The 25,782-nt window shown below is 44.5% G+C and overlaps 1 protein-coding gene across 2 annotated transcripts in view; it reads right to left on the bottom strand.

Moving 5' to 3' along the window:
- The window catches only part of ARHGAP25 (Rho GTPase activating protein 25), a 73,296-nt gene extending 52,266 nt beyond the window's left edge, over positions 1-21,030 (bottom strand). Inside the window, exon 1 of one of the 2 annotated variants that reach the window (XM_081156917.1) lies at positions 20,538-21,030. In XM_081156917.1, coding sequence (XP_081013043.1) covers positions 20,538-20,598 — 61 coding nt within the window. In that variant the 5' untranslated portion in view covers positions 20,599-21,030. Of the gene's footprint in view, positions 1-20,256; positions 20,281-20,537 lie in introns of those variants that run through there. The other variant, XM_081156916.1, reaches the window with a different exon arrangement.
- Between the last annotated feature and the right edge of the window lie 4,752 nt (positions 21,031-25,782).

The following is a 25,782-nucleotide window of genomic DNA, read 5'->3' as shown; positions in this document are numbered from 1 at the left end:
ACAGTTCTCACAGCCTTCACACCACTCTCTTGTTGCCCCTAGAAGAACTAGAAGAAAGTCATTCTTCTTTTTTGTTTTCAATCCTTACCCGAGGATATTTTTTCCATTGCTTTCAGAGAGAGGGGAAGGGAAACAGAGACAGAGAGAGAGAAACAGCGATGTGAGAGACACATCGACCGGTTGCCTCCCGCGCGGGGATCGTGCCTGCAACCAACGCGAGGTACATGCCCCTTAACCAGAATCAAACCCGAGCCCTTCGGTCCCCGGGCCGACACTCTAAGGGCCTTTCTTTTTCCTTTATCCATGTGTTTGCTTTCAGCCAGTGGTCACTGAAGGCCGCTAAACACTGAAGCTCTGGCACAGAAGCTGCAGAAGCATGAAGCACAGCTGGACGGACAGGAGGTGGAAGAAGGGGAACCACGAACGGGTGGCTTTGTGACTGACACCGTGACACCCAGGATTCACTCCCATTTTCGAGTACCTCTGACCTGGCACATCTTATAGCACAAGAGACTTTTCCAGGTGAAAAGTAACTGCAATGTTTGTGTTGGGTTTTGTTCTAAGGGGATAATTTCACTAAATTCCATATGTGCACTGAATAGAGATTCATCCAACAGAATAATTTACATGCCTTAAAATAAACTGTCATGAGGCACATTTAGGAAAGAATTAGTAATATTTTAACGTGAAATTAAATAAATGGAAGAAGGAATTTACTTCGTGTGCTCAAGAATGAATCTTATTTTTCTTCCTTCGACTCCACCCTTCCCCTCTCTCTTCTTTCCTGGCATTTTTTTAATGCATCTACTATGATACAGCTGACTTCAAATCAGACCTAAGAGAAGTGGGAGGAGGCTGTACCCAGACTTAAGAGCAGCCCCTAAAATCATCTCTTCCTTTTAATATATGGGACTTTGTTTCAAAATACACATAGAAACGCAGCCAGTTCATTGACTCGAACATTAAGTTCTGCTGGTACACAGCATCAGTTTTGCTACACGAGTGTATTGTTGAGGAGACGGGCTTCCAGAATGCCTTTCCTGCTTGCATAATTTTGCTAAAGAGGACTGAGAGCGTTCAGCTATAAAAGTAGCATTGACTATCCAATCCTCCTGCACTTTCTCCTGCATGTTAAAAAAAGAAAACACACACTTTGGAAAATGTGACTTTTGTGATCTTTGGGAGGAGGCCTGGGAAGGGAGGGCTGAGGGTTCACAGTGACACAGGAAATCTGTGTTTGTACCGCTGAAGTGTGTGGGTGTGTTCACATGGGCAGTGCTGCAGCAGAAAAATGAAAGAAAACGTTTACAAACCATTGCAGGCAGAAGCTGAATGACAGGATCAAAGAGTCTTTAACATTTAGGAAACATATTTGATATCTACGGTCTACCCTGGGCCGGGATCATCAAAAACAACTCTTGACATCAAAAGTGCAATCTATAAAAGGAAAATGTGACGTTGGACTTCATCAAAATAGAAAGGGCTTTGCTCTATGAAAGTCACGAAGAGAATGAAAAGCAAGCCACAGATTGGGAGAAAACATTTTCAAATCACAAGTGTGACAAGGGAATCACATCCAGAATATATAAAGAATTCTCAAAACTCAACAATAAGAAAACAAACCAATTTCAAATACGGGCAAAATATTTGAACAGATACTTCACCAAGTGAAAATGTCATTAGTCATTAGGAAAACAATAAGTAAAACAACAGTGAGATACTACTGCAAACATTTTAGAATAATTAAAATGAAGTTTAAAGGCAAACTAACAATTTCAAGAACTGTAAGAATGAGAAACAGCTGTAACTGTCATCCATGGCTGGTGGGAGCACAAAATAGGACAGTTACTTTGGAAAACAACTTGGCAGTTTCCTACAAAGTTAAACATATGACCCAGCAGTCCCACTACTCAGAATTTACCCATGAGAAATGAGACATTCTGTTCACACCTGTGAGCACATATTTATAGCAGCTTATCCATAATTTTCAAAAACTAGAATCAACCCCAAAGTCTTTCAATTGATGAATGGTTACATCCATGCAATGGAATACTACTTAGCAATAAAAAGGAGAGAAATATGTATACAAGCAATAACGTGGATGAAGTTCAAATACATTCTGCTGAATAAAATAATCAGACTCCAAAGGCTACATTCCATTTATATGACATTTTGGAAAAAGCAAAACCATAGGAATGGAGAACAGATGAGTGGTTACCCAGGGTTAGGGTTGGTGAAGAGAGGCTGAGAAAAAAAGAGATGAAACTGTTCTGTATCTTGATTGTGGTGATTATGAAACGACTCTGTGCATTTGCCAAACTTACATAACTTCAGGCCAAAATGAATAAATTTTTCTAGATGTCAATTTCAAAATAAATTTTTTCATCTGCTCACACTTCTTACACAGAATCATATGACATTCTCACTTCGTCCTGACCTTCAAAAGTTTCCATAGCTAATGCAAGTTCTGAATGGAAAAAAGGCGATGTTTACCATCTCACAGGGACTTGGGTGAGGTGTGTGGCCTCAAAAAACATGGAAATATGGGGAAGACCAGCATATCCAGCTAACTGTCCCAAGGCTGAAAGAGAACAGGATCCCGAGTTGATGTCTGTGCCCCTCATTTAGCTTGTCTCCCTCGCGGATATCAGGCAAGGCGAAGGCCTGCCCTCCCCAGCAACAAGCTCACACTCGTGTGGAAATAGCTCAGCCATGCTCCTCACCCAGATTATCCACTTTGGTGTCCCAGACAAAATAGAGAATAGAGCCAGGGGTGTTTCATTCCATAAATACAATCCCTCAGTTCCAGTGGTACTAGGTTTTAGCAGAAGGGATAGCACAATGTTGGCAAGTTAGTGGGTTTAAAAATTCTGCAAAGGAATTCTCTTGTGGGAAGTAGGTGGAAGCCCATTGAGCAGTGTTCAGGAGACATACTCTCCAGTCTTGGTTCTGCTGCTGTGTTCATATTTGGGAAGTTCACATAATTTCTTCATGTTTTCTTACTGTCTTAGTCAACAATATTTTGGCTTCAAGAAATAGATTCTGAATCAAGCTGGTTTAATATAAATAAATAGATAAGATACATACATACATACACACACACATAGGTAAGTGGTTCTCAACTGGGAATGGTTTTATCCTCAGGAGACGTTTGGCTATGTCTGGAGAGATATATTTGGTTGTCCCAACTGGGAGGCCTGCTACTGACACTAAGTGGGTGGAGTCCAGGGATGCTGCTAAACACCTTACTATGCACAGGGAAGCCCTCGACAACAAAGAATTGTCTGGTCCCAAATGACAATAGTACTGAGATTAAGAAACCCTGATATAAATATAGACACACACACATACATATATAGATAGATAATGTATGTGTATGTGTGCATAATTTTTTAAGGATAACATTATTTCAAAAAAAAATCTAAGAAAATATTGGGGGGGAAATCATGGCTTTGGATGAGTAAAGATCAAGGTCGATTTCGCCAGTGTTGAGCTTTAACAGAGTTCAAGGGCCATCCTGTCCATGCCCTACGATTTGCAGGGCTCAGTTCCAGATGCCCATTCTCTGTGGACCTCAGACTGAGAGAAAACAAGATAGACGCAGTTTGAGTCAGCTGTCCACCCTACTCCAGTCAATGCTGTCCAAAGTGGCAAGGTTACAAAAGCCAAGCCTGTGGCCACCCGTGGAGACTGGGAGCCCTTTGAGAGCAGGAGCTGGCGAAACAGCCCCAAGGAGGCCTATTACATTCACCTGTAAAGTGACAATAACGCCACCTATCTTCTAGAAGCCTACCACTAAACAAATGACTGTGGGTCTCGGGTCACCTGGAGGGAGAAACAGCAGGTCTCTCCTTGAAATGGAATTCTTAATGTGTATTTTTCACCCCCTTTCTATCTTGAAGAGCAGTTTACAATCTTTACACTGCTACAGAGCAAACGAAATCATAACTTATGCTTCACAATTTGCATGGCTGATTTCATGAATGTTGATAAGTTTTGCTTTTTTCTGTTAGCCCCGTTTTCCCCCTTAGAGCTGTCAGGATGCCGAAGGTGGTTTTTCTGCCTGCCCATTATGATATAAGAACCAAGACAGAGAATAGAAAGTGAGTAAATCCCTGCCCCAGCACAGCAAGCAGAGTCCACAATTCAATCACCTGCTGTACACACTGTCACGTTATTCTGAAGCTAATGAAATGGCGACAGGAACCTGCTCTCAGCTGCCAGCTGCAGCTCCAGGGGTCCAGGGCGCCACCCAAACCCTCCCAGCCCCGGCCGACGTGCTGCCTGCCATCTGGTGGCCGCGGGCAGCTTCAGTTTACACCTCAAGGAACAGGATGTGGTCCTGTGACTGGCAGGACCTGCAGTTTAGCAACAAGAAGCAATTCTAGGAATTTCTGTTGCTTGTCAGCATCATATTAGCCCCAGCCAGGAAGAAAGGGCCAGAAAAAGCCCCTGGATTAGGGAACCCGTGGGATGTTTTCAGACCTATCTTTCCCTCCTCATCTCTCTACACACAGCACCCAGAGAAATCCTTTGGGCAGGAGCAGTGGGACAGAGAATGGGAGCCATTGGCCCCTTTTATCTGGGCTATTATCACAAGGTTCCTTACTGAGGGGTTTTCTCTACTTGGACACATAAAGCAGTGGCTTTAACCTTTGTAAGATTACAAACCCCTTTGAGAATCTGCATGTATACGTATAATTTTTCATACAATTTTAAGAGGACTGTGGGCTTACTGAAGCCAATCCAGGACTCAAAGAAAAGGACACTGAATATTGGCCTGATGTAGGTGGTAGTTGGGTATTATGTGTATAATCATGAAGTTATTTGAAACAGAAAGGAAAAATAGCAGCTGTTGATATAAAAGAAAGTAGAGGAAGGCTATTCCAATTGAAGATAAGGTCCTTACTGTCCTCTAGAATGTTCCAAATGCCCGATGACTCTTTAGCCATATTTATTCATGCTGTGTATGCTCCACTTTCTCTCTTAACCTTTCACACTGAGTCCCTGTTTTGCATGCCTGAGTTTTCCCTGCTCCTTCCCATTCCCCTCTGGTTCCCATCCAGAGTCCCTGGCAAACCATCGGCAAAGCTGGAGTTGAGAGTCAGAAGACTGGCTGGGATTAGGCCAGCACTCTTGGCTCATCAAGTGAATGTGGCAAGTCCTGAACCTTCTCTGGGCTCTAAATGAGAATGAGCATCTCTAGCCCCTTTTGGGATACAGGTGACATAAGTGCCAGCTGGACTTTCTGGGAGAGAAAGTATGTAACTTCCTTTTCTCCATGAATCTGTTGACAAATAGCATCAATTACTATTACTAGCATCCCCTCCCTCTGCACACACACATCATAAGTAAAAAATGTTCACCTTTGGTTTCAGTAACACCCTAAAACATCATTTTTTCCTCATGGACTGTTGTACATCACTCAAAGCTATACTCTAGGATATAAATAATGGTTTAATGTATATTATTAGAGAAGAGGAACATTTCAAAGCTCAAAACCACAAAAATAAAATAATACAACACCAAATGTTTCAGGAGTCCCTTCCCCCGTTCCCACTTGACTTGGGTGTGGCCATTGTGCTGTGGCTGTGTTTTCAGGCAGCACTCGGAGTGGCAGATCTCCAACGCTGCTGCATAGCGGGTCACTTGGGGACTTATCAAAATCGGAATACTTAGACTACACCCCTGGCCACACCCCAAGACAGCAGATTTTTAAAAAATCTCCTTAGGCAATTCCCATGGGCAGCTAAGTTTGAGAACCAGTGACTTAGAGGAGGGGTAGGGGAGGTTCAACTCAAGAGACTGATGCCATCTTCCCATGATTCCCTTGAGTCCTGGAGTAATTGTTCTGATCAGTGAAACTATCAGCATATGGAGGCATTAGGGAGTTTGCAGAGAATAATTTAACAACCATGAAAACCGGAGGCAGGACAATGGTTAGGAGGCCTGCAGGGTAATCTGGGCCTGAAACAGAGATAAGACAAGGGGGCAGATTTGAGATACAGGTAGGAGACAAAATTAATAGGACTGGGGTGCACTATTTGGGGCAGGAAGAGGTCCTGAGGTTGAGGACTCTTCAACAATGACCCCGTTCCTGAGATACAAGGTGGAAGAATGTCAGGGTCAACTACATAATTTGTAGGGTCCACTGAAAAATGAAAATGTGAGTCCCCTTGTTCAAAAATTATTGACTTTCAAGATGGCGACAGCAAGGCATTAAACCAAATGCGGGCCCCTTCTGAGCTCTGGACCCTTTGTGACTCCACAGGTCACATATCCATGCAGCCAGCCCTGAGAAGGTAATCTTGGCCACTTGATCGAGCAGAGAAGAGTGGACAGTAGAGAGGATGCCTGGAGAGAGACAACCTGAAATGGAAGCCGCTGAACTAATGACTCTGTCTATTTGAAGGAAACACAAAAGTGCTGGATAGAATTATTGTAGAGATTTCCCTCCTGGTTGGTGAATTTCTTATAGAATATTTGAACCACAGAAGTGTGTCCCGGAGGGCTACAGTTTGCCCAGGCAATAACTGGTTGCTGGGGTGTCAGTGGTACCAGAGACTCTGAAGATGTGTTTGGTGAAGGAGTTTATAGAATGGGCCATTCCAGGTGGAGAAGATGATAAAATCATGTGCGAACTTTGCAGTGGGGTCATAAGACAATATGTCAATAGGAGCTTAGTCTAGGAAATAGGAACTACCTTAGAAGGATTATGATCTTATTAGGATTATTAGGATTATTATTATTACACAGATTATTATTACTATATGTGGTTGATAAGCTTATGAAACATTTGGAGGAGCTGAAAGAGTAGGAGCTAACCCCCTGGAACACTTCCCAGAGAAATACAGCCCTGATTCCCTCAGGGAGTTACCACCTTGGAGGCCACCACTGTGGAAATTCCACAGGTAAGGCCCCACCCAGCACAGTGGCTTCTGCCACAGCCCCTTGTGCCCAGGATGCTGGAGTGTGGACACGGGAGCTCTGCTGCCCAGAAGCCTCGCATGCTCCGGCCTTGCATGCCAGCGGCAACACCCAGGAAAGAGCCACAGGAAGATGCCTGCACTTTCTTCCACCTTCCACATCTTATATGAGTGAATCTAATGGGCAGAATGTAATCTATTTCTAGAATCCTAGCTGCAAGAAAGTCTGAGAAGCCTTGGTTTTAGCTTTCCAATCTCTCCAAAGAAGGAGAAGAAAGAATAACAATTGAGTGACATAGTCCAGAGTAACAATCATAGCCTATTCTGTCATCGGTAATTGCATAAGAGCATAATTACTTTCTGAGCATGTGATTGATTAGCTCAGTTGGGTGGCTGATGAGTCAACTTGTGGGGCTTTGGAAAGTGTCCTCCCGTACTGAACAACCATACAGAGGCTTCTCTCTTATGCTCACCTCACATTCTCCACTTTTCCCTCCTCCTTTTTCCAGACCCCTCTACCTGGGTGCCTCTGTCTTACTCCCTTTGTCTTTGCTCTTTTCTTCCTCTTACTTGCCTCTCCTCACCCCTTATCTCAGCTACCCACTTATACTAACTGACCATTTGACAACGCTGTTGTAGAACTTTAGTATTTTTATTTCCTGAGTAAAGATGCCTCATGCCTGAGTTAGGAGCTGCCTGGCTGCTAAAGATGTTAAAGAGAAGAATTTGGAGGGGAGCAGGACTGGTGAGCATGGCTGCCCCAGGCCCCTCAGTCTGAAGGGGAGAAATTCTTTGGCCACATTGAGTCTCAGTGGTCAAAAAGATTTTGATTATAGTAGCAAGAAGAGTCCCTTGTGACCCTATTCAGAAATCTAAGACCTGTGACTCAGGTTCTGACCTCTCTCCAGAATAGCTGAATGCTCAGTCACCCACATGCTGTTCCAAATCAGCTCAGAAATCAAAAATCCTACTTTATTCTGCATAAGAAAGTCAGAATTGCCTCTCTGGATCAAACCACTGCTCAACACTAATAAGAGCAGTAAAAAAACATGCATTGGTCTTATTTTAACTTACTTCAATCTGTGGGGTAAAGGAAAGTAAGCAGACTTTTACGATCACCTATTATATGCCAGACACTGTTCTTGGTACAATGACCTAGAAGTGAAGAAAATAGACAATGCTCTGCCTTCAAGGAGCTTACAGTCCAGTGGGGGGGGGAGAGGGGTAGAGACCATAGATATGCAAACAAATGAATATTAATTCTGGTACAAAAAGTGTTATAAAGAAAATAAAATAATGGGACAAAAAGAGATTGGAGTAGTAAGGGCTATATTAGATACTTTGGTCAGGAAAGACCTCTTTGAAGACATAATGAAAATTAATGGAGTGGAGAAAAGTCCATGGTAAGAGTTGTGGAAGGGCATTTAGGAAAGAGCAGCCGACAGGTCTTGTAGCCTTGAACAACAAGTGTTTAAAGAACTAGAAGGTGAGTGTAGCTGAAGGGCAAAGTAAGAGGAACAGAAGAGCAACAGATAGGTTGGGACAGAGGAGCAGGGGGCAGATCCCACAAGCAGACCATTGGTTTGAATTTCATTCCATGTATTATGAAGGTTTTAAAGAAGACATGACATGACTTGATTTCTACTTTTAGAAGATAACAAGTCTGGCTATGGTCCACATTATATATGGTACAAGACAAGAGTCGCAGCAGGAGAACTAGTTAGCAAATAATTACAGTAGACTAGGCAAGAAGTGATGGTGTTTTTACAGTATCAGAGGTAATGAAAATCACCAGATTGGAGACATTAGCAAGTAATGGGTCTAAAAGGTTTTTTTGGTGGATTCAGTGCAGGGTGGGAGAGAAAAAGACAAATGGAAGATGACTGTAGATTTTTAGCCTGAGCAACTTGCCGAATGTTAGTGCCCTGGAAACTTCAAAGTTAAGAGGTCTGGTGGAAAGGAGGCTCCTTCAAAGAGGACTCAGGAAGACCACCCAGGGAGGCAAGGGGAAGCAAGGGGGCATGGTGTCAGGGAGCCTTGAAATTACTTCCAGGAGGAAATGGTTGAGTGTGTCCAACACGGCAGAGCAGTGGAATAACAAGAGGACAGGATTCACACTGGGCTTGCCAAGGTACAGGTTATTAGTGGCTTTGGTGAGAACCTTCTTGGTGGGCTGGCGTGCACCAGTGCTTAGTTAGGTTGACTGCAGAATGAGAATTGACCAGGTCCACTACTGACCTTTGAAGGCCCATGGCAAGAATAGAAATGGAGACCCCATCCTGCAGCCCACACCCCTTTCTCTTCCCACCTCCAGCTCCATTTCTCAGGGTGAGGGGCCTCACCCACAAATCCATGGACACATCAGCCCAGATATCCAAGCTCTGTTCTGGGCCTCCCTGAGATCAACCATCTGAGGGGAAATCATTGGAGGGACTCAGGAAAACATTTGTGTGGGCCTTGGAAACAGCTCTGGCCTTCAGGGAATTTCACAGTCCCACGTGGTCTAGAAGGCAAGCAGGGCACAGGCTACAGGTGGGCAGGTCCCCCTGGTCAGATGCCTCATCCTGTGAGGAGTAATACAGCAGGAGCAGGACCCTCTAAGATCCCAGCCTCTGGACGGGGCCCTTCATTGCCCAGGGCTAAGGGTAATACTGGAGGTAAGTATGTAGGTAAATGAAAGCGTTTGGTGGCAGAAAAATGAGGGGGTTCTCATTCAGGTGAACATATTTTTCTTTATGAAATATAAAAGTGAGAGTGATGGTGGGAAGAGGTGATAAGGCCTTGAGGAGAGATAAAACAAGTTTTGGGGAAAAGGAAAGTAAATTTACTAGGTAGGCATAGTAGGCTTGTCTGGCTCTGTTGAATGTTTACCTAATACGATTGGTCACAATTTTAAGTAAGTCCAGGCAGCTCAGTGATCTGATTTTCCCCAGCCACGTTCAGCTGCCCAGGTACAAGCACCAAGAAGGTGAACCATTGGTTTAAACAGGGTTAGGGATTTTTCCTGGTGGGTATGACAGTGGGAGAGAGGGGCAGGGAATTTAAGGGGGGTTGTTCAGCAGTTCTACAAAGCCAGAATTAAGAATCTAGAGAACTGAGATCAGACAGTTGCCGAGTGGGTGAGCTGGGCACATAGGGCGTGGCAGTCACAACATGGGAAGCCTGAAAACAAGATTTCAGAGATGGTACAATTATAGGAATGACATGGTTTACTTATGAGTATGAGTGGCTGAGCTGGTTGGAGGAACTATTATTAGAGATGAGGCCATCAAAGGAGAAATACTACCAATAATAAAACAACAATTTGTGGTCAGGCACTATGCTAAGTGACTTGTACACACATTATTTCATTCTTATAACAACACTATAAAGGGGGCGTGACTACTGCCCCCATTTTTCAGATGAGAAAACTGAGGCCCAGAGAGATTAAAGCGATTTGCCCAAATTCAAAGAGGTCATTAAAGGCTGAGCAGGCTATCTGACTTCAAGGGTGGTGTTCTTAATGACACCCCCCTACCCTCAGGCCTGGCTGCTTAGTTGAGCTGGTTTGTGTGTGTCTGTGTGTGTCTTCATTCAAGAAACACTTTTTATCTGGAACCTCACTTTTTATCTCTAAAGACACAGAGATGACTAAATCATCACTCACTTTCATTAGAGTGCTGGGCATTTCAGGCCAAAGAAGGATGAGATGGGGGATAACTTTGTGCTGGCCAGAGACTGCTTAAATCTCAGACTTTCTGGAGAGGAAGACAGAAACAGACCAAGTTGTCCAGTAGAAATGCAACCGTAACTGTACATTGTCTGTGGGCCCCCTCTATTGGCCGTTGATCAGCATAGCAATCTGGGGTCGGCAATGTGTGTTTGTGGAGAGTATAGACTTGAATTAAAAAGTTAAAACTTGTCCCTTGTATATATTTAGGGGCTGTTGCTCCAGTGGAGCAAGAAAACTTTAATTATAGAACAAACCCTGAATCAGCTTTTTAAATGTCACAATTACAATGACGTCACTTATGAATTGATTCTCTTCAGTGGGACAACCCTGTTTCCCCCTGAGCGTCTCTCCAATGAGACCGTGACCTACTTGAAGTCAAGAGCTTAACCTTTTTTATCTCCTTACATCCTGAGCCTAGTGAAGTGCCCAGCGTTGAGCAGGTGTTCAATAAATATGTGTCAAACAGAAGAGAAGGAAAGTGAGCCAAGGGCTATCATTCCACAGAAGAAAGAGAGATTAATTCTACTTGGGCAATTCAGGAAGGCTTCCAGGAGGAGATGAGTGGTGGTGGCCATGGTGATGAGGAAGGACGGCAGAGTTGAAAAAAGAAATCCAGAAAGTAGACTGGCAAACCTAGGGGCCAGATATAGATTCTGCAGGGCAGAGGGCTTTGTGTGATTCTGAAAAGAAGTACTTGCCATGTGACTGACAGGTGTGGCTCCCAGTCCTTCCAAAAAACGTATGAGCAAGAGTAAAAAAATGCCATGAACACAGGTGGAGGAAACTAACATGGCAAATTCAGGGCGGCTAAAGGAAGAATTCGAAAGGACTTCTGACTTGCTGATAGGAAACACACACACACACCCCCAAACACCAACTTAAGGTTTTAAAAAGTTTTCCCATAATTTCACTTTTTTGCCTTAAACTATGTGACCTCATTGGGAATTGAATTTAGTAAATATACAGAGCACCTATCACAATGATGGCATTATTTTCTCAAAATATCTGGTTTTCTCAGCTACAGAACATTGGGGCTAGGGTCACTTTCCTGGTTTTCTTACTGACTGTCTCATTCTCAGGATCTCTCTGAACCTGAGACAGATTGGAGCAGCTGGTCACACTGGCTGGGCCAGAGAACAGGGGATGGCTCAGAAAGGGATCAGTGTCAAACGAAGAGACAACATGATGGCCTCAGAACAGAGCCCAAAGGACCTTGGCTGAGAACAGACCTGGGGAGACAGCTGTACCCTACCTATTGTTATCATAACCTCGGTTTGTGTGTGTGGTGAGGGTTCTTGCCCACCAGCTATGGGTTTCTGGGTTCCAAACGACCAAGTGCACAGAATAAAATGCAGGAGCAGTGAGAGGGGAGGAAGACGCTTACAAGAACTCCTGAGTAGCAACAGCAGAAACTGAGGCCAAGGAAGACAAATGTCTCACTTCGAAGGTCCTGCTGTTTTCTCATAATTATATCTAAAAATAAGGATCTGAAAATAGTAACGGGCCACGTGCAGGATTCTTACAGTAAATCAGAAAAACTAGTCAGCTGCTGCTGTAACCTCCATGTCAGTGACCACAGACATGAAACACTGGCCCCAGTGAGGCCCAAACAACATTCAACTTCACTCCAGCGGCCAGAGGTACGTGGGACAGTGGGAGTTAGCAGCTCTGGGGGAAGTGGCTACTCAGTAATGAGGGAGGGTCTTCCAGGCGGCACCCCCTCCCCAGAGTCACTCTCTTCCTACCCAAAGTAAGGGAAGTTTGAGGACCTGCTCCCACCGCAATAGCAGAGAGACAGCGACATCTCTACAGCCGGCCTTCTGCAGAAAATTTCCCAGGAGCTCCTCCTCACTCTTACGGGAAAGTCACAGCCCAGGTGCTTCACTGATTTAGGAATGAAGCGGCCGAAGAAGGGGAAGGGGAGGGGAAGGGCAGCAAGAAGAAAGAAAAAGGGGAAAAACGGATACAACTACATAAACATAATTGATAAAATTCGTCTGCGTTAAGGGCGGCACATTCAAACATTGGCGGTAAGAGGAGTGGGAGCAAGACGTGGCCCGTCAACCACAAACCAACAGGGTGGCTGCGGGCCAGGAGAGTGGAGCAGAAGATGTTGTAGGCACCGTTTCTCTAAAGAAAAGACAGAACTAAACTGGACTAAGACAAGCCAAACCCTAGCACCGCTGGCTGTGACTTTCACCAATGACTCCGTTAGAATGACTCCGTTAGAAGGAGCTGATAGGAGACCTACATTGTAGCGATGCCCATAGTGGTGATATGATGACAAGTGATGCTTGCGAAGCACATATCATTAGTGCTATTATGTGAAGGGTGTGACAAAGGTCATCTCCTTCAGTCCTCACAATAACCATATGGGTCAGCACTCTATGCCCATTTTACAGATGAAGGAACTGAAGAGGAAGGTCACATAGCTGGTAATTAGTGATGGTGGAATTCAAATTTAGGCAGTTTGACTCTGAAGCTAGCTTTCTAAATACCATACTATGTGTAACTGGCTCATTCTTTGTAGCTAGTTCAGACTTTATAAAAAAAAAAAATTCTTTTTGTTAAATTTATAAAATTATTTTAAAATGTTGAAAAAATATTCTAGATCGGTCTCAAAATCTTTATACCACACCACTTCTTCTTTCACTTTGAAACTCCGAAACCAACAAGGAAGCATACGAGGGGTTCAGACGCCAGAGGCCAGGGGTCCAGCAGCAGGGTAGTGTGAGCCCCATCCAGAGCTAAGATCTGTGTGTGCACATTTGGGAAGGGGGGGTTTGCACAGGGAGGAAGCAAGGAAGTGAAGCAGCTGTCACCTGAGTCAGTCACAGTCCTGGTAATGGACACCGCACAGCTTAGGAAGAAAAAATATGTGATGGCACCAAAGTTGAAAATCACTTTTTTTAAGAAAGATGGAGGTATGGGTAGGGGAGTGCTGTCAGCGTGAGAAGTACAATATCTAGAATGCTCCTTGAAACAGACCTATCATGTAGAGGTGAGCAAAGAGATGTTTTATGAATGAATGAATGGAATGAATGAATGAATGAAATGATCAACCTCAATGTACTAAATACACCATCGTTTTATGCAACTCCAGGGAAAGAATATGAGTACTCATAGATGTGTTTTCATCTATGAACTAAAAATTGTAATGTCTAGTTGCTGCTAATAAGTATGAAATCTAGCCACAAGATATCTAAGGAGTTGTGGGTACTGATATAATGCCTATACTTACATGCTCTTCTTAATAGAAAAAATTTAATGGGGTTTTCATATTTAAACAGTAAACTTATTTGCAATCAAGACATAAATTTATATCAAAGACAAAGGAAAATATGTTGTAATTGAGCGTCAATTTAACTCAGAGCTTCCTGGGAGCTAAGACAAAATGAGAAACACAGTAAATTGCACAACTAACTTACCAAAAAGGAGGAACCATGGCAGTCCCTCAAAGGAGACATAGTATTTCTGAGCAGTGAATTCTCAGCAAATTTTCTCACATAGAGTCACACATAGGAGAGTCGCTGGCATTGTCCATTCCTTGTTCTCATTTTTACAACACACTCAGAAACAAATTTCATAAACTCATTACTTGCAGTAATGATAAAAAATGAGAGTGTAACATTAAAAGATAACTCAATGAACCCATACTGTGGGGGTGTCAAGGTAAAGTAGTTTGATCTGAGGTTGGAAATGAGATTATCTATAAGAAAGGAAACAAGTGTTTGCTGAACACCTAATGTGTGTTATGGGCATGAGATATTTCCTTCCTCTCAACATACGTATTATGAATCTTATTGAATAATTAATTAAGCAACTTTCCCTGGGATTCACTGTAAATTAGTATTAGCCGAAGGATTCCAAGTCCAAGCACTCTTTTCTGTATCACATACCCTCCTCCCCTCCCACACTCCTATCAAGACGAGTCAATGGGCAATCCGTCCTTTAGGCAATCTTTTGTCAATGCTGCTCTTTACAAGCAGTTCAAGCTTATTCTCTCCAGGGAAGGCCTAGAGTACTAGTATTAGATATTACTGATTAAGGCCAAATTTCTTTGTTCAAAACCAAGCCATCTGTTCATAGGGTTGATTGGTATCATGAAAGTTCATTGAGCTCACCTCAAAGGAAGACCACGGTCTCTAGAGCTATGAGCCTCTCTGTTTAAATGGCTTGAGGAAGGATTATTATACTCCCCTTCCAGTGATTTGCAGACCTAAGGACTCCCAGAGGACAATTATACTACACTTGTGGCTAAAGCATGGGTAAGAATTGGGTGGTAGTAAGGGAGCCCTGAAGAGAGAGGACTCCAGGCACATGAGAAACTACAGAAAACTGAAAGAGATAAGATGGGGCTGAGGTTCTGGAGTGACAGTGTGTGTGTGCCTGGGGAAGCGGGTGTAGGAAGAGACAAGTGGGCAGGTAAGCAAGGCCAGGTCATAGGGACTTTCAGTTTCATCTCTTCGCACAAGGAGGCACTATACAAAATTATAAAGTTTTTTCTTCTCGGAGAAACAGAGACTGTGCACAGGAAAACGGGTGTGAGAAAAATGGCAAGTCCAGGACTCACTGAAGCACATACAAGTCTATATCCTGAAGAAGAAAAAGGCAGCGATGGGCAGAATGGTCGCAGGACCGGCTCCTGTCCATAGGCTCCCTCCTGCGGCTGTCTCAGCCCAACACTTGTCTAGATGTCTTGTAAGTTTTTCCTTGCCTGTGCCCCTACTAGCCCATAAGCCCTGCAGACACAGAGCAGGAATGCCTTTGTATTTGGCTGCTTGACTTATGGGCATAACTTTTTGTTTGTAAGGTGATTTTTTTTTTTAAAGTGTTCAAAGTGGGGGGAGATCTTACAAGGAGAAAAATAGTCATGAGTAAAGCATAAGACAGGAAATGTAATTATTTTCTCTCCTTGTAACTTCCATATCTCAGTTCTCGTCTGGGGAGTCTACAAAATGTACATGTACCATCCCCTGGATGGAATCACTCTGATTGACCTGGGCTCCCCATGGATCTCCCATGGTATTTTCCTGGCTCGCCACAGTGCCCTTTGGTCTCACTTGTTGTGGCCACAGCTGGGGCTTCACTTCAGCTCTTCACATACTCCCTTCTCTTGTATCCAATTAGCCAACTACAGTGCTGCCCCAGGAGAGGTTATATTTCTTTTCTTTCAAGCAGTCTCGTGTGTCAAGGAGCCATCGTCACCAACTTACTCTTCTCAGTTAGTCCTAGGATCTTTCAGCACCCTCATAGCGGCATTCGTTACGCAAAGGACCATGCTCCAGCTCTGCAGGGGACCGGTGGTGGTGTCCCCACAGTTCTCCCATGAGAGGCTCTGTGCACATGCTTTATAACTGTGGAGCAGAGACGGCAGACTGCCATGTCTGGAAGGTACTTAGAGCTCTGTGCACCAGGCCAGGACTATGTGGCATCTCACTCGAGACCCGTTATCAGAGACACATGCACCGAGAGCCACTGAGCTCCCCTCTGCCAATCCAAGCGCACTTTGGCTGCCGATCTAACACAAACTGCAGAGTCTGAAAACAGTGATCAGAAAACAGAATTTTGACTTCCTGTCATCTCTCAAGTTGGCCCTCTCTCTCCTGATGTTTAGAATGACCTCAGTTCCTGTTCCCCAAGTGGCCAGAAGGCTCTTGACCTGGGCAGTAAGAGGTATATGCCTTTTGGAAAGGACTTAATTTATGCCTAAAGATAGGACATTTTTACTTGAACAAGGAATGAAGGCAGGTATGGACCTTGAGAGGAGCTTCCCCATGTCAGTGTTCACTGTCTGAGAAGGCATGTTCTTGCCCTTGACTCTGCTTGCATGTGTCGGGGATCTTTATCCATCAGGGACCGGGAGCTGCTCAGGGAGCGCAGAGGCTTCAGCCACAGCAAACAGACTACATTTGGTCCAGGACCCAGGCCGGTCCAGGTCAGCACGTTGTGAGTTTCGCAAAGCTGAATGCTGAACGTAGACCAGCTCGCTGCGGGCTGTGGGGGATGGTTCGATGTTTATTGGCAGTATTACTCCTATTCTGCAAAATGTCCATTCATGTTGCTTGTTAATTTTTTTAATAATTGTTATTGATTCATAGGACTGCTTTATATATTTAATTCTTTCTCTGTGTATCTACGTATCTATTGATGCATCTACCTACCTGAAAGTACACTTTCAAATGTGACTTCTTTTATTAAGAATAATAACCTACATTGCATAAATTAGTCTGTTACAAAGGTCTTACGTATGAATGTTTTCATTCCCTTTACTCTGATTTTCTAAGGGACAGACCTAGATCCCATATCATGCAAATCGTGATTTATCAGATGGACAAAATAAAGTGGAAAAAACCCTCTGTTGTTGTCCTCATTCACTTTACTATTTGGGAGACTAGAATAAGGATCTTTTTGTTTCTGAATAAATTTTTTCAACATTAAATTTCAGGAGGGAAATAAGTTGAAACAACCACCCCTCCACAGTCACTGTCATTAAGTATCTCAGAGTCACATGCTGTCTAGGGCCTGTTCTGCCCTACTTTGGCTTGGGGGAACTGAAAAGAAAAAAAGAAGATGTGCCTGTGACTGGATACAATGTGGGTGGTCTTGAAATTCACCCAACAATCTTCCAACTAAACACTCCCAAACCACAGGGCAGAAGGGGACTTGCCCTGGGTGGTCAGGACCCTTTCCACAGAGCGCCTACATGCAGGCACGGGATGTCAAACCCAAGGACAGTGCAGGAAAGGATGCTGTGCCCTGCAACCCCCCCTCCGGGGCTTACAATGGAGTTAGGAAGACAAACGCGTGAAAAAGTAAGAGATGTGAGTGACAGCGTGAGAGAGCAGTGGAAGGCTGTCACGATTTTCATTGTTGAGCTCAAATGGATGAGAAAGGATCAGAAGAAAGAAATGTGCACTCTTGGAGCCACCTCCAGTCAAGCCTGTTGGCTCTGCATTTCCCCTTCTTCCAACCCCACCCCAGGATCAACGGGCCACAGGCAGGGCGGCCAGGCCCAGTTTCTCCCACCACTGCAGGCCCACGGTGTGGCCTCCCGGACGCCCTGCATCCAGCGGGCCCCCCAGCTCTCCGAGGTGGAAGTCCAGTGGAGGGTCCCTCCCCCACTCTCAGACACTTTCACTTTCACAGCAGCCCTGGCTCAGTGTTCACAAGATTTAGGGGAAACTGGAAGCACAGACTGTCCCTCCCAAAAAATGCTGGGGTCCTTTTCTGGGCCACATAATGGGTCAGTTTCTTGTTCTTTTCCTAAGTAAGTGCTGAGCCTGGCATCTTCCCTAGGCTCTGAAGTTCTATCTTACTAAGAGCCTCTTGAAAATTAACGTAGACACTGAATCATGAGGTAACATGCGGGTTCCAGTCCCAAGTGACCTTAAAGTCACATCTTTTTGGTGACCATCTCCTCCAGTGCTTCTCAACTAGAGAAGAGGTCTCTCCCCAGAAATCTGGTAATGTCTAGAGACATTTTTGGTTATCACTGCTGGTAGGGACGTGCTATTACCATCTAGTGGGTAAAGGCCAATGATGCTACTAATGTGCTATAATGAACAGGTCGGCCCCCACCACTAAGAACTATCCAGCCCAAAATATACATAGTGTCCAGATTGAGAAACCCTGATCTACTCCTCGCTAACCCAGACTGGAAAAACCATAGGTCATTGGCTTCCCTGACATAACTCCCAGTTCAACACATCTTCTTAACAGAGGGTGGGGCAAACGTAAGTTTACAGCAGAGTTTAATCTTGTATTATTATTTATTATTATTATTGTATCATTTACCATATGAACAACTGTAAACCTACTTTTGCCCTACCTGTATTGTTAAGCCAGTCCTTACATTCACATCTGGACATAGGATTCTGGAGAGGGGACCGGAGGTCCTATGAGTCAGTGACTCTCTTCCCTTGGAATACTCAGCTTATAACCTGCATTCTCATTGATGTGACACTCATAAAAGATATTCTGACTGCAGTCCAGTCTCTCTGGGTGACAAACTTATAAATTGCATTGAGAATGACAAGGACTCCTTTTATCTCATTATGTAATTATTTTTTATTAAATAGAACTAAATGATATCATCTGCTGGTAATCAGTCATTGATTCAGCCAACAAATATTTATTGTGGGCCCACTAGGACCAGGCACAGTGCTCTATTCTAGATGAATGGTAACTATCCAAGTCTACAATCTTAGACCATAGTCCCTACAGTGGGATTTCATCTGGTGGGGTGAAAGGGTGAGTGCTTGTTAAACTGTGGATGCTTGGGCCTCCCTTCAGAGATTCTGATTCCACAAGTCAGGTTGGCGCCCAGGAATCTGCATTTTAAGCAAGCACTTTAGGTAACTATGATACAGGCTACCCATGGGACCATGAATTAAAAAACATTGGTAGAAAGCATGAACTCTACTCAACCTAATCCCAGGTTTGAGAATATGCAGACCTGAGCGCCAATGTGGCAATTTCCTATATCCCTGAAAAAAATCATTTAACCCTTTATCAATTAATCATTTAATCATTCATTGTCTCACATTTCCCACTTTTAAACAGAAGGCTAGTATGACCTGTCAAACACAGATGGTGAGAGGGTAGCATGGCCCCATGTAAACAGAAACTTTCAAAGAAACAGAGCTATCGAAGTTTTATTTCTAAACAAAATTTTTATGACATGTAACAGAATGTAAATTTGCCAAATACATTGGTGTCGACAGTAGTTAGGGGAAGAATCTCTTGCCTGTGTAAGAGATTTGCACACTAGCTACCTCTGAACCTACCTCATCATGTCATAGCTCCTAACTTGATTGGGACTGACCCTCTCTGGTTACCAAGATAAATGGTTTCTCTGATCACTCTCAATTTTCTTTCAAATCCTTTCTCAGGCCTACATGTTAACATTCTATTATGTGACTTTGCAATGGGTCATTTATTTTAGCAGCAGGTAACCACCATGAGAAGCTCAAGTTTAAACTTTGTTCCAAGCAAACATTTCCAAGCCATTAGAAACACCTTAACACTTGTCTAATATCAAGGAAGTTATCTTGCCATATGGATAGAAATATAAAACACAGGGAATCACTTTTGGCCTAAAGGCTCTGCCCTAAATTACTGTGATCGATTTAATAGTAGAAGAAATCCACATAAAGAAACTCACTATAACAACTATACAACAGATTGAAGTCAATCTGTCACTATCATTAATGAGAAGAGGTGTGGTTTAAAGGTCAGAGAACTCAGAAAATACGCCAGCGTCCCTTAAGATAACTAGTCCAAAATGCATTGCTCTTGTTCAACTCCTCTAAGAATTCCCTTCCATCTGCCTCTTTAACTGAAATTGTCTTTATTATACCTTCAAACGTCTCCATGTTCCTGTCTTGTCTGCATTGTTTCCTTTTTGCTGCAAGTATCAACCCATCTCAGCCCCAAGTCCACAGAGAGGGCCTGGAGACCCCACGGGCTCACAGAGCAGGCTACCTTGACTTCAGTCACAGATCAAGCGCTCCAAAAGACCACTCTCTGTGCTCCGCTCAAAATCCACTCAAAATATAGATGAGTGTCCAAATAGGAGGGAAATGAGCCTCCCGTGATAAACAGAGAAAAACTCACAGTTTTGTGTGTGATCTGTAGCCTTTACCCATCCAAAGTAACCCAGATTCCACACACCAGGGAGCTCCATTCCTGCGCCACCTCCAAATAAAAGAGAACCCCCTTCCAGGCCTTTGGGAACTTTGAGCCAACCTATCAGCTTGAATGCAAATCTCCCCCCAAACCCAGCTTCGCCAAGATCCATTTTTAGGTAAACTCTGCTCCCTGCAGACCAACATGCAAATGGTGGGTGCTCAAGTAGAAGAGCTACAAAGGGAGCAGAAAGACAGGGGGGACCGTACCTATTTTCGCAGCCTCTCCCTTCAGGCTGAAATCCCAGTTTCTTGGCAGCTTCAGGGACATTTTGCTTCTGGTCCTGGTGAGCAGCTGCTGAATCGGCGGGTGTGCCTCAGTTGGCACCCTCCTGGCCCTGCTGAGCTTTCCCTCGGGCTGGAGCGTGCGTTCCCCTTTAAGGTTGCTTCACGGGCAGACTTGGGCTTGGGGGTGATTTGCCAGCATGTGTCGCCCTTTTTCTCAGATGCAAGATCCAATCATCTGTGTCTTGGGGATGGCACCCAGGCCCCCACCAGACCTCACCCACAGCCCCCCGGGGCCGGGACCTCGTGCAGTGTGCACCCTGCTTCTCTTGCTTTCACTTTTGCCAGAAGTCTGGGAGTTGACACTCCGCTCTGCGTCATGGGAAGCAAGGCTCCTGGTTGAGAGAATCTCAGGCCTCCCTGAGGAGAGGGCGTCATAAACAACCGCTGCCTCTTGGCTTTTTTTTTTTAACTGTCTGCTTCCTTGCATTTGAGGAAGTGGTGGCTGCTCAGGGTAGGTGGTACACTCCGAGCACTCTTTTCTTAAGAAAATGGTTTTCGGAAATGCTTGCATAAGTAGAACGAGTGCTCTTGTGATATAAGGCTATAGATTTGATTTTAAAAAAAAGAAAATGCCAAGACTCTCGCCATAGACCTCTGAGCGCTCCTCCTCATTGAACGGATCAGGCATCCAAAAATGTTCAGGCAGACAAGCAGCATTCCTCCAAAGTTACCTTACTTTACATTTTTCCTGCTCTGAGGACCACATGGTGAGTTCTCCACCTGCTCAGGGTAAAGGTTCCAGGTGACCTTGGCCTGATGTAGGGAGGGTTCAGGTGTGCTTAGCTAGTAAGTTTGCTTTCAGTGGGGAGGCCCTCTCATGTGTTATAATGGTTCTTTGGCATCGTGTGCAGGGTGTGGGTTTGGGAATCAGACGGACATGGGATCAAAACTCAGTTCTTCCATTTCCTAGCTCTGCAGCTGTTACCAAGCGACTAAATCCCTCTGGGCCTCAGTGTCCTCAGAGGCAAAATGGGGCTGATAATAACCATGACTGCACAGAGCTGTGAGGCGTGTGGTACAGAGCTTGACACACAGTGGTTGCACCACAAATGTTAAGTCAACCTTTATTCTATTTAGTTCAATTCCGCGTCAGGCTTTCATATGTTTAACTTAGTGATGAAGTACTTGGGCCCAGAGCCAGGCTGCCTGTGTTCAAATCTTAGCTCTCCCACTTTCTTACTGTGTGCTTTTGGACAAGTTTCTTGACCACTCTGTGCTTTAATTTCCTCATCGGTAAATGAGGTAAATAATAGGGCCTCCTTCGTAAGACTGGCACAAGGCTTTATCAGATAGGAGGTAAGAGGGTCACTGCTAGCTAGTAGGCAAGCTACACACACATCCTTCCTCCATTCATTCTTGGACTCCCCTGGACGACTCTGTCACACTTTCTTCTTCACCTCCCACGTGCTCAGCCTTCGTTGATGACTTGGCTTCCGATTTCACTGAGAAAGTTGTTGCAACGGGAAGAGACTGTCTGCAGGCTCCCCCCCTCCATCTGCCACCTCCCTGCATGTCAGCCTGCACACCCAGCCTTCTCCCTGTTACAGTGGGTGAACCGACTCTCATCACTCCTCCATCTCTACTGCATCATCAATTTCTTCTTTCTCTTGGACCATTGCACTTAGCATTCAAGCTTATTATTTTTACCCCACTATTTAAAAACAACCTCTCTTGATGCCGTTTGGGTGACAGCACCATTTCTCTCCTGCATTTCTGAGCAAAGCTTCGGTAAGAATTGTCTGCACCTGCAAATGTCTCTGCTATCATTCTCTCCTGAAGTCCCTCTGTTGATGTTTTTGCCCCCATGACTCCACATACTACGTTTCTATCAAGGACATCCACGACATCCCTGTCACTAAACCCACTGGTCTATTCTCCATGTCGTCTCACTGACTTATCAGCTTTGGACACAGTTGGTCATTGTCTCCAACTCTGAGCTCTCCCTCCTCTTGGCTCCCAGAACCCTGTCCCTGGCCTGGTTGTCTGTCTGCCTTTCTGGCTGCTCCATCTGTTTCTTTTCTGCTTCCTTCTCATCTCTTTGACCTCTAAATATTGAAGGAAACCAAGAGTTAGTGGACTTCTTTTCCATCCACACCACACCGTGTGAGTCCATCTGTCTCAAAGCTCTAAATGTCACCTATCTGCTGATGAATCCAGTATAGATTTCCAACCCAGACCCTCCCCTGGACCCCAAATCATGCACATCTTTGCTAGGATATCTAATAGCCATCTCAAACTAAACACTTCCACAACTTGTATTCAGGGACCAGGCTGAAGAAACAGTGGTGGCCCAGGGCATAGTCTTCTCATTGTGAAGGAAAGGAGTGTACGAGGGAAGACCCACACAAGTATATCTAAAGCCCCTGATCACAACGTGTCTGCCAACATTCCAGTGACTAACACACAGCATATGGTTAAGTCCAATGTCAGGGAGGCAAGAAGTACACCCGGCCTTGAGGGAGTGGGAGAAAGGAGAAGGCAGTGAGTATTTATTTGCTGATCAAGACTCCATCACACCAACCCAGTTTACCCAGCTGCCCTTCCATCTCCCCAGGATGCTGGATTCCTCTGAACTTCCCTCAGCCAGCTGGAGATTTCGAAGCCCCCGCTCTGCATTAGTACCTGCTGGACACAAACACCAATGCTCTTTTTTTCTTTCCTGACTTGGGGTGGGGGCAGTAGATAGCTCTCCTGAGCCCCAGCCGAGCAGCATCTTCACCAAACAAAGTTTTAGTCCTGGGACATTTAACTCAGGAACTCTGAAAACATTTTGAAGGTAGCATTTAGAAACAGAGAACTTCCTTTACTCTCCAGGGTAGGTTCCTATAAGGCTTGGAAAAACTCATGACTGATGGGGAAGTTGGTTGTGAATACTTGGAAAGGCAACCAGAGGAAAGGCCTAACACAGCAGCCTGCCCTCCAAAGAGCACCCTGTGGGTCAGCCAGCTGCCTGGTTGGGAGGAGAGGGCAGCTCCCCACGGCTATGTCGCTCCCCTCTTCCTGACCTTCAGAAAATGAAGAATTAGATGTGTTACCTGGTCCCAAAGTTTGAATCAGCAACTGCAATAGCAAAAGCAAAAGCAAAAATTCATTCATCGATTTGCTTACTGAATGCTAATCATTTACTGAAAAAGGACTTGAATTTGCTGGACACAGGAGGAATGTTCATGAACAGTCTTGCTTTCTGCTCCCATTCAACTTACAGTCTGTTGAGAGAGAGGAACAATTAAGTAAATAGTTAAATACAGCATGAGAAAGGTTTTGTTGGGGGAAGTATAGGGAGCTATAGAAGCTTATATACCAGAGGGGCCTAATTAGGACTTGGGGAATGAGGGAAAGCTTCTTGGAGGAAGTGTCTTTTAAATTAAAGCTTAATGAATGAGTTATGGGGACAAGAGGGTTGGAAAAGGGCTTCCAGAAAAAGCAAACAGCGTGCAAGAGACACGAAGGCAGAAGAGCTCCTGAGGTTGCTCCTAAAGAGATGAAGGGGGGCTGGGGAGAGATGAAGCTGGAGAGACGGACAGGCCTAGACTCGAGCAGCATCCCTGGAAAGCCTTGGGCAAGAGTTCTCACTTTTTACCAAGGAGTTTATATCGGGGTCAGGATGGTGAGATGGTGGCAGTGTGAAGGGAGAGAACGGAAAAAACACAAGAGCCATGCAGGTGGTGGATTGAGAGCCCCGGCGAATTTTTGCTGGAGGAAGGGAGATGCCCACAGTCTGGTTCCAGTCCCTGGAGGATTGGAGGCTCCAACCACAGAAATGGGGAGTGCACGGGATTGAGAGCTGCCAACGAGGAGCAGGAAGGTTGTCGGGGTGCCCCAGGGAGAGGCGCGGGCTCAGTTTGGGGAATGTGTTTAGAGATCTAAGCCGCACTTGAGTACAGATGTCCTGCGGGGAGGTGAGCCCATGGCTGAGTAGACAGAGTCATTTATTCATTCACTCATTCTCTCCATAAACATTTATCCATTACTGGGTTGGGTGCTGAGTAAACAAGGATGATTCAGAACCTAATCCTCGAGTGACTCATGAGAGAGACGTGTAAACATAGCGGCGGTGCTACTGGAGGCACAAAAATAGTGCGCGCTCGGGGTAGGGGAGAGCCCGAAACCGTGAGCTCTGCTTGGGAGGCCGGAGGGGCTTCCCAGGAAAGGCGACCAGGAGCGAGCCGTCGGGCCGGGAGCAAGGTGCGGGCCTGGGAGGAGAGGGAAGAGCAGAGGGCTGCTGAAATAATAAACCCATTCAGGGAAGCGCCAGGCGGCGTGTGGCTGCAGGGTAAGGCTGGACGGGACGGCAGAGGCAGGGCCCTGGGCCAGGGCCCCACACACTGCCTGAGGGGTTGGACTCTCTGAAGTGACAGTCATTGGAAACTTTTTAAACATCCTTTTTATTGTTATTTTTACCATTTTAAAACTCTATGCAACTTTTAAATGAGCATAAAGAAAATAAAAATCATTGTTACCATTTAATGTGCAATGAAAATGTTTCCCATTCCCAGTCTCCATTTCTCTCACTCTTTCTGTTTATGTGTAATAGAGTATATGTATATATGTATTTTTAAACTTTATTAAGAAATAATTGGCAAGTATAGTTGTATATGTTTAAAGTGTACAATGTGACTATTTGATATACATATACATTATAGAAGCATTACCAAGACCAAGATAATTAACACATTCATCACTTCACATAGTTAATAGTTACCGTTTCTTGTGTGTGTAGTGAGAATACTAGACAATAGTGTGGTGAAGGCCTGGGGAGGGGGCAGGAACAGGTGGAGGGGGTCAATGGGGTAAAAGGGGGACATCCGTAATACTTTCAACAATAAAGATAGATTTAAAAATAAATAAATAAATATAAGTGTACATGCAAAGATACACACACACAAATTCAACTCTACTCTTGGCAACTTTTTAAGTGCACAGTACAGTATTATTAACTATAGTCACCATGCTGTACATTAGATCCTGTATATATGTGTTTTAAAATTTAAAAAATAGTGTGAATGTTGTGTTATAAGCTGTTATGTTCCCTTGACAAAAGACAGACCTGTCATGAAACATTTTCTAAAGCATCATTATTAATATCCTCATAGTTTTAAATTATATGGTAAGAGCAAATTTATTCAACAAATCCCTGTGTCATTGAACATTTTAGATGTGTAGAAAT

This window comes from Miniopterus schreibersii, assembly GCF_964146895.1.
Source record: "Miniopterus schreibersii genome assembly, chromosome: 13".
Taxonomy (NCBI): domain Eukaryota; kingdom Metazoa; phylum Chordata; class Mammalia; order Chiroptera; family Miniopteridae; genus Miniopterus; species Miniopterus schreibersii.
Note: the sequence above shows the minus strand (reverse complement) of the source record. Positions and strands in the feature narration are given on the sequence as shown.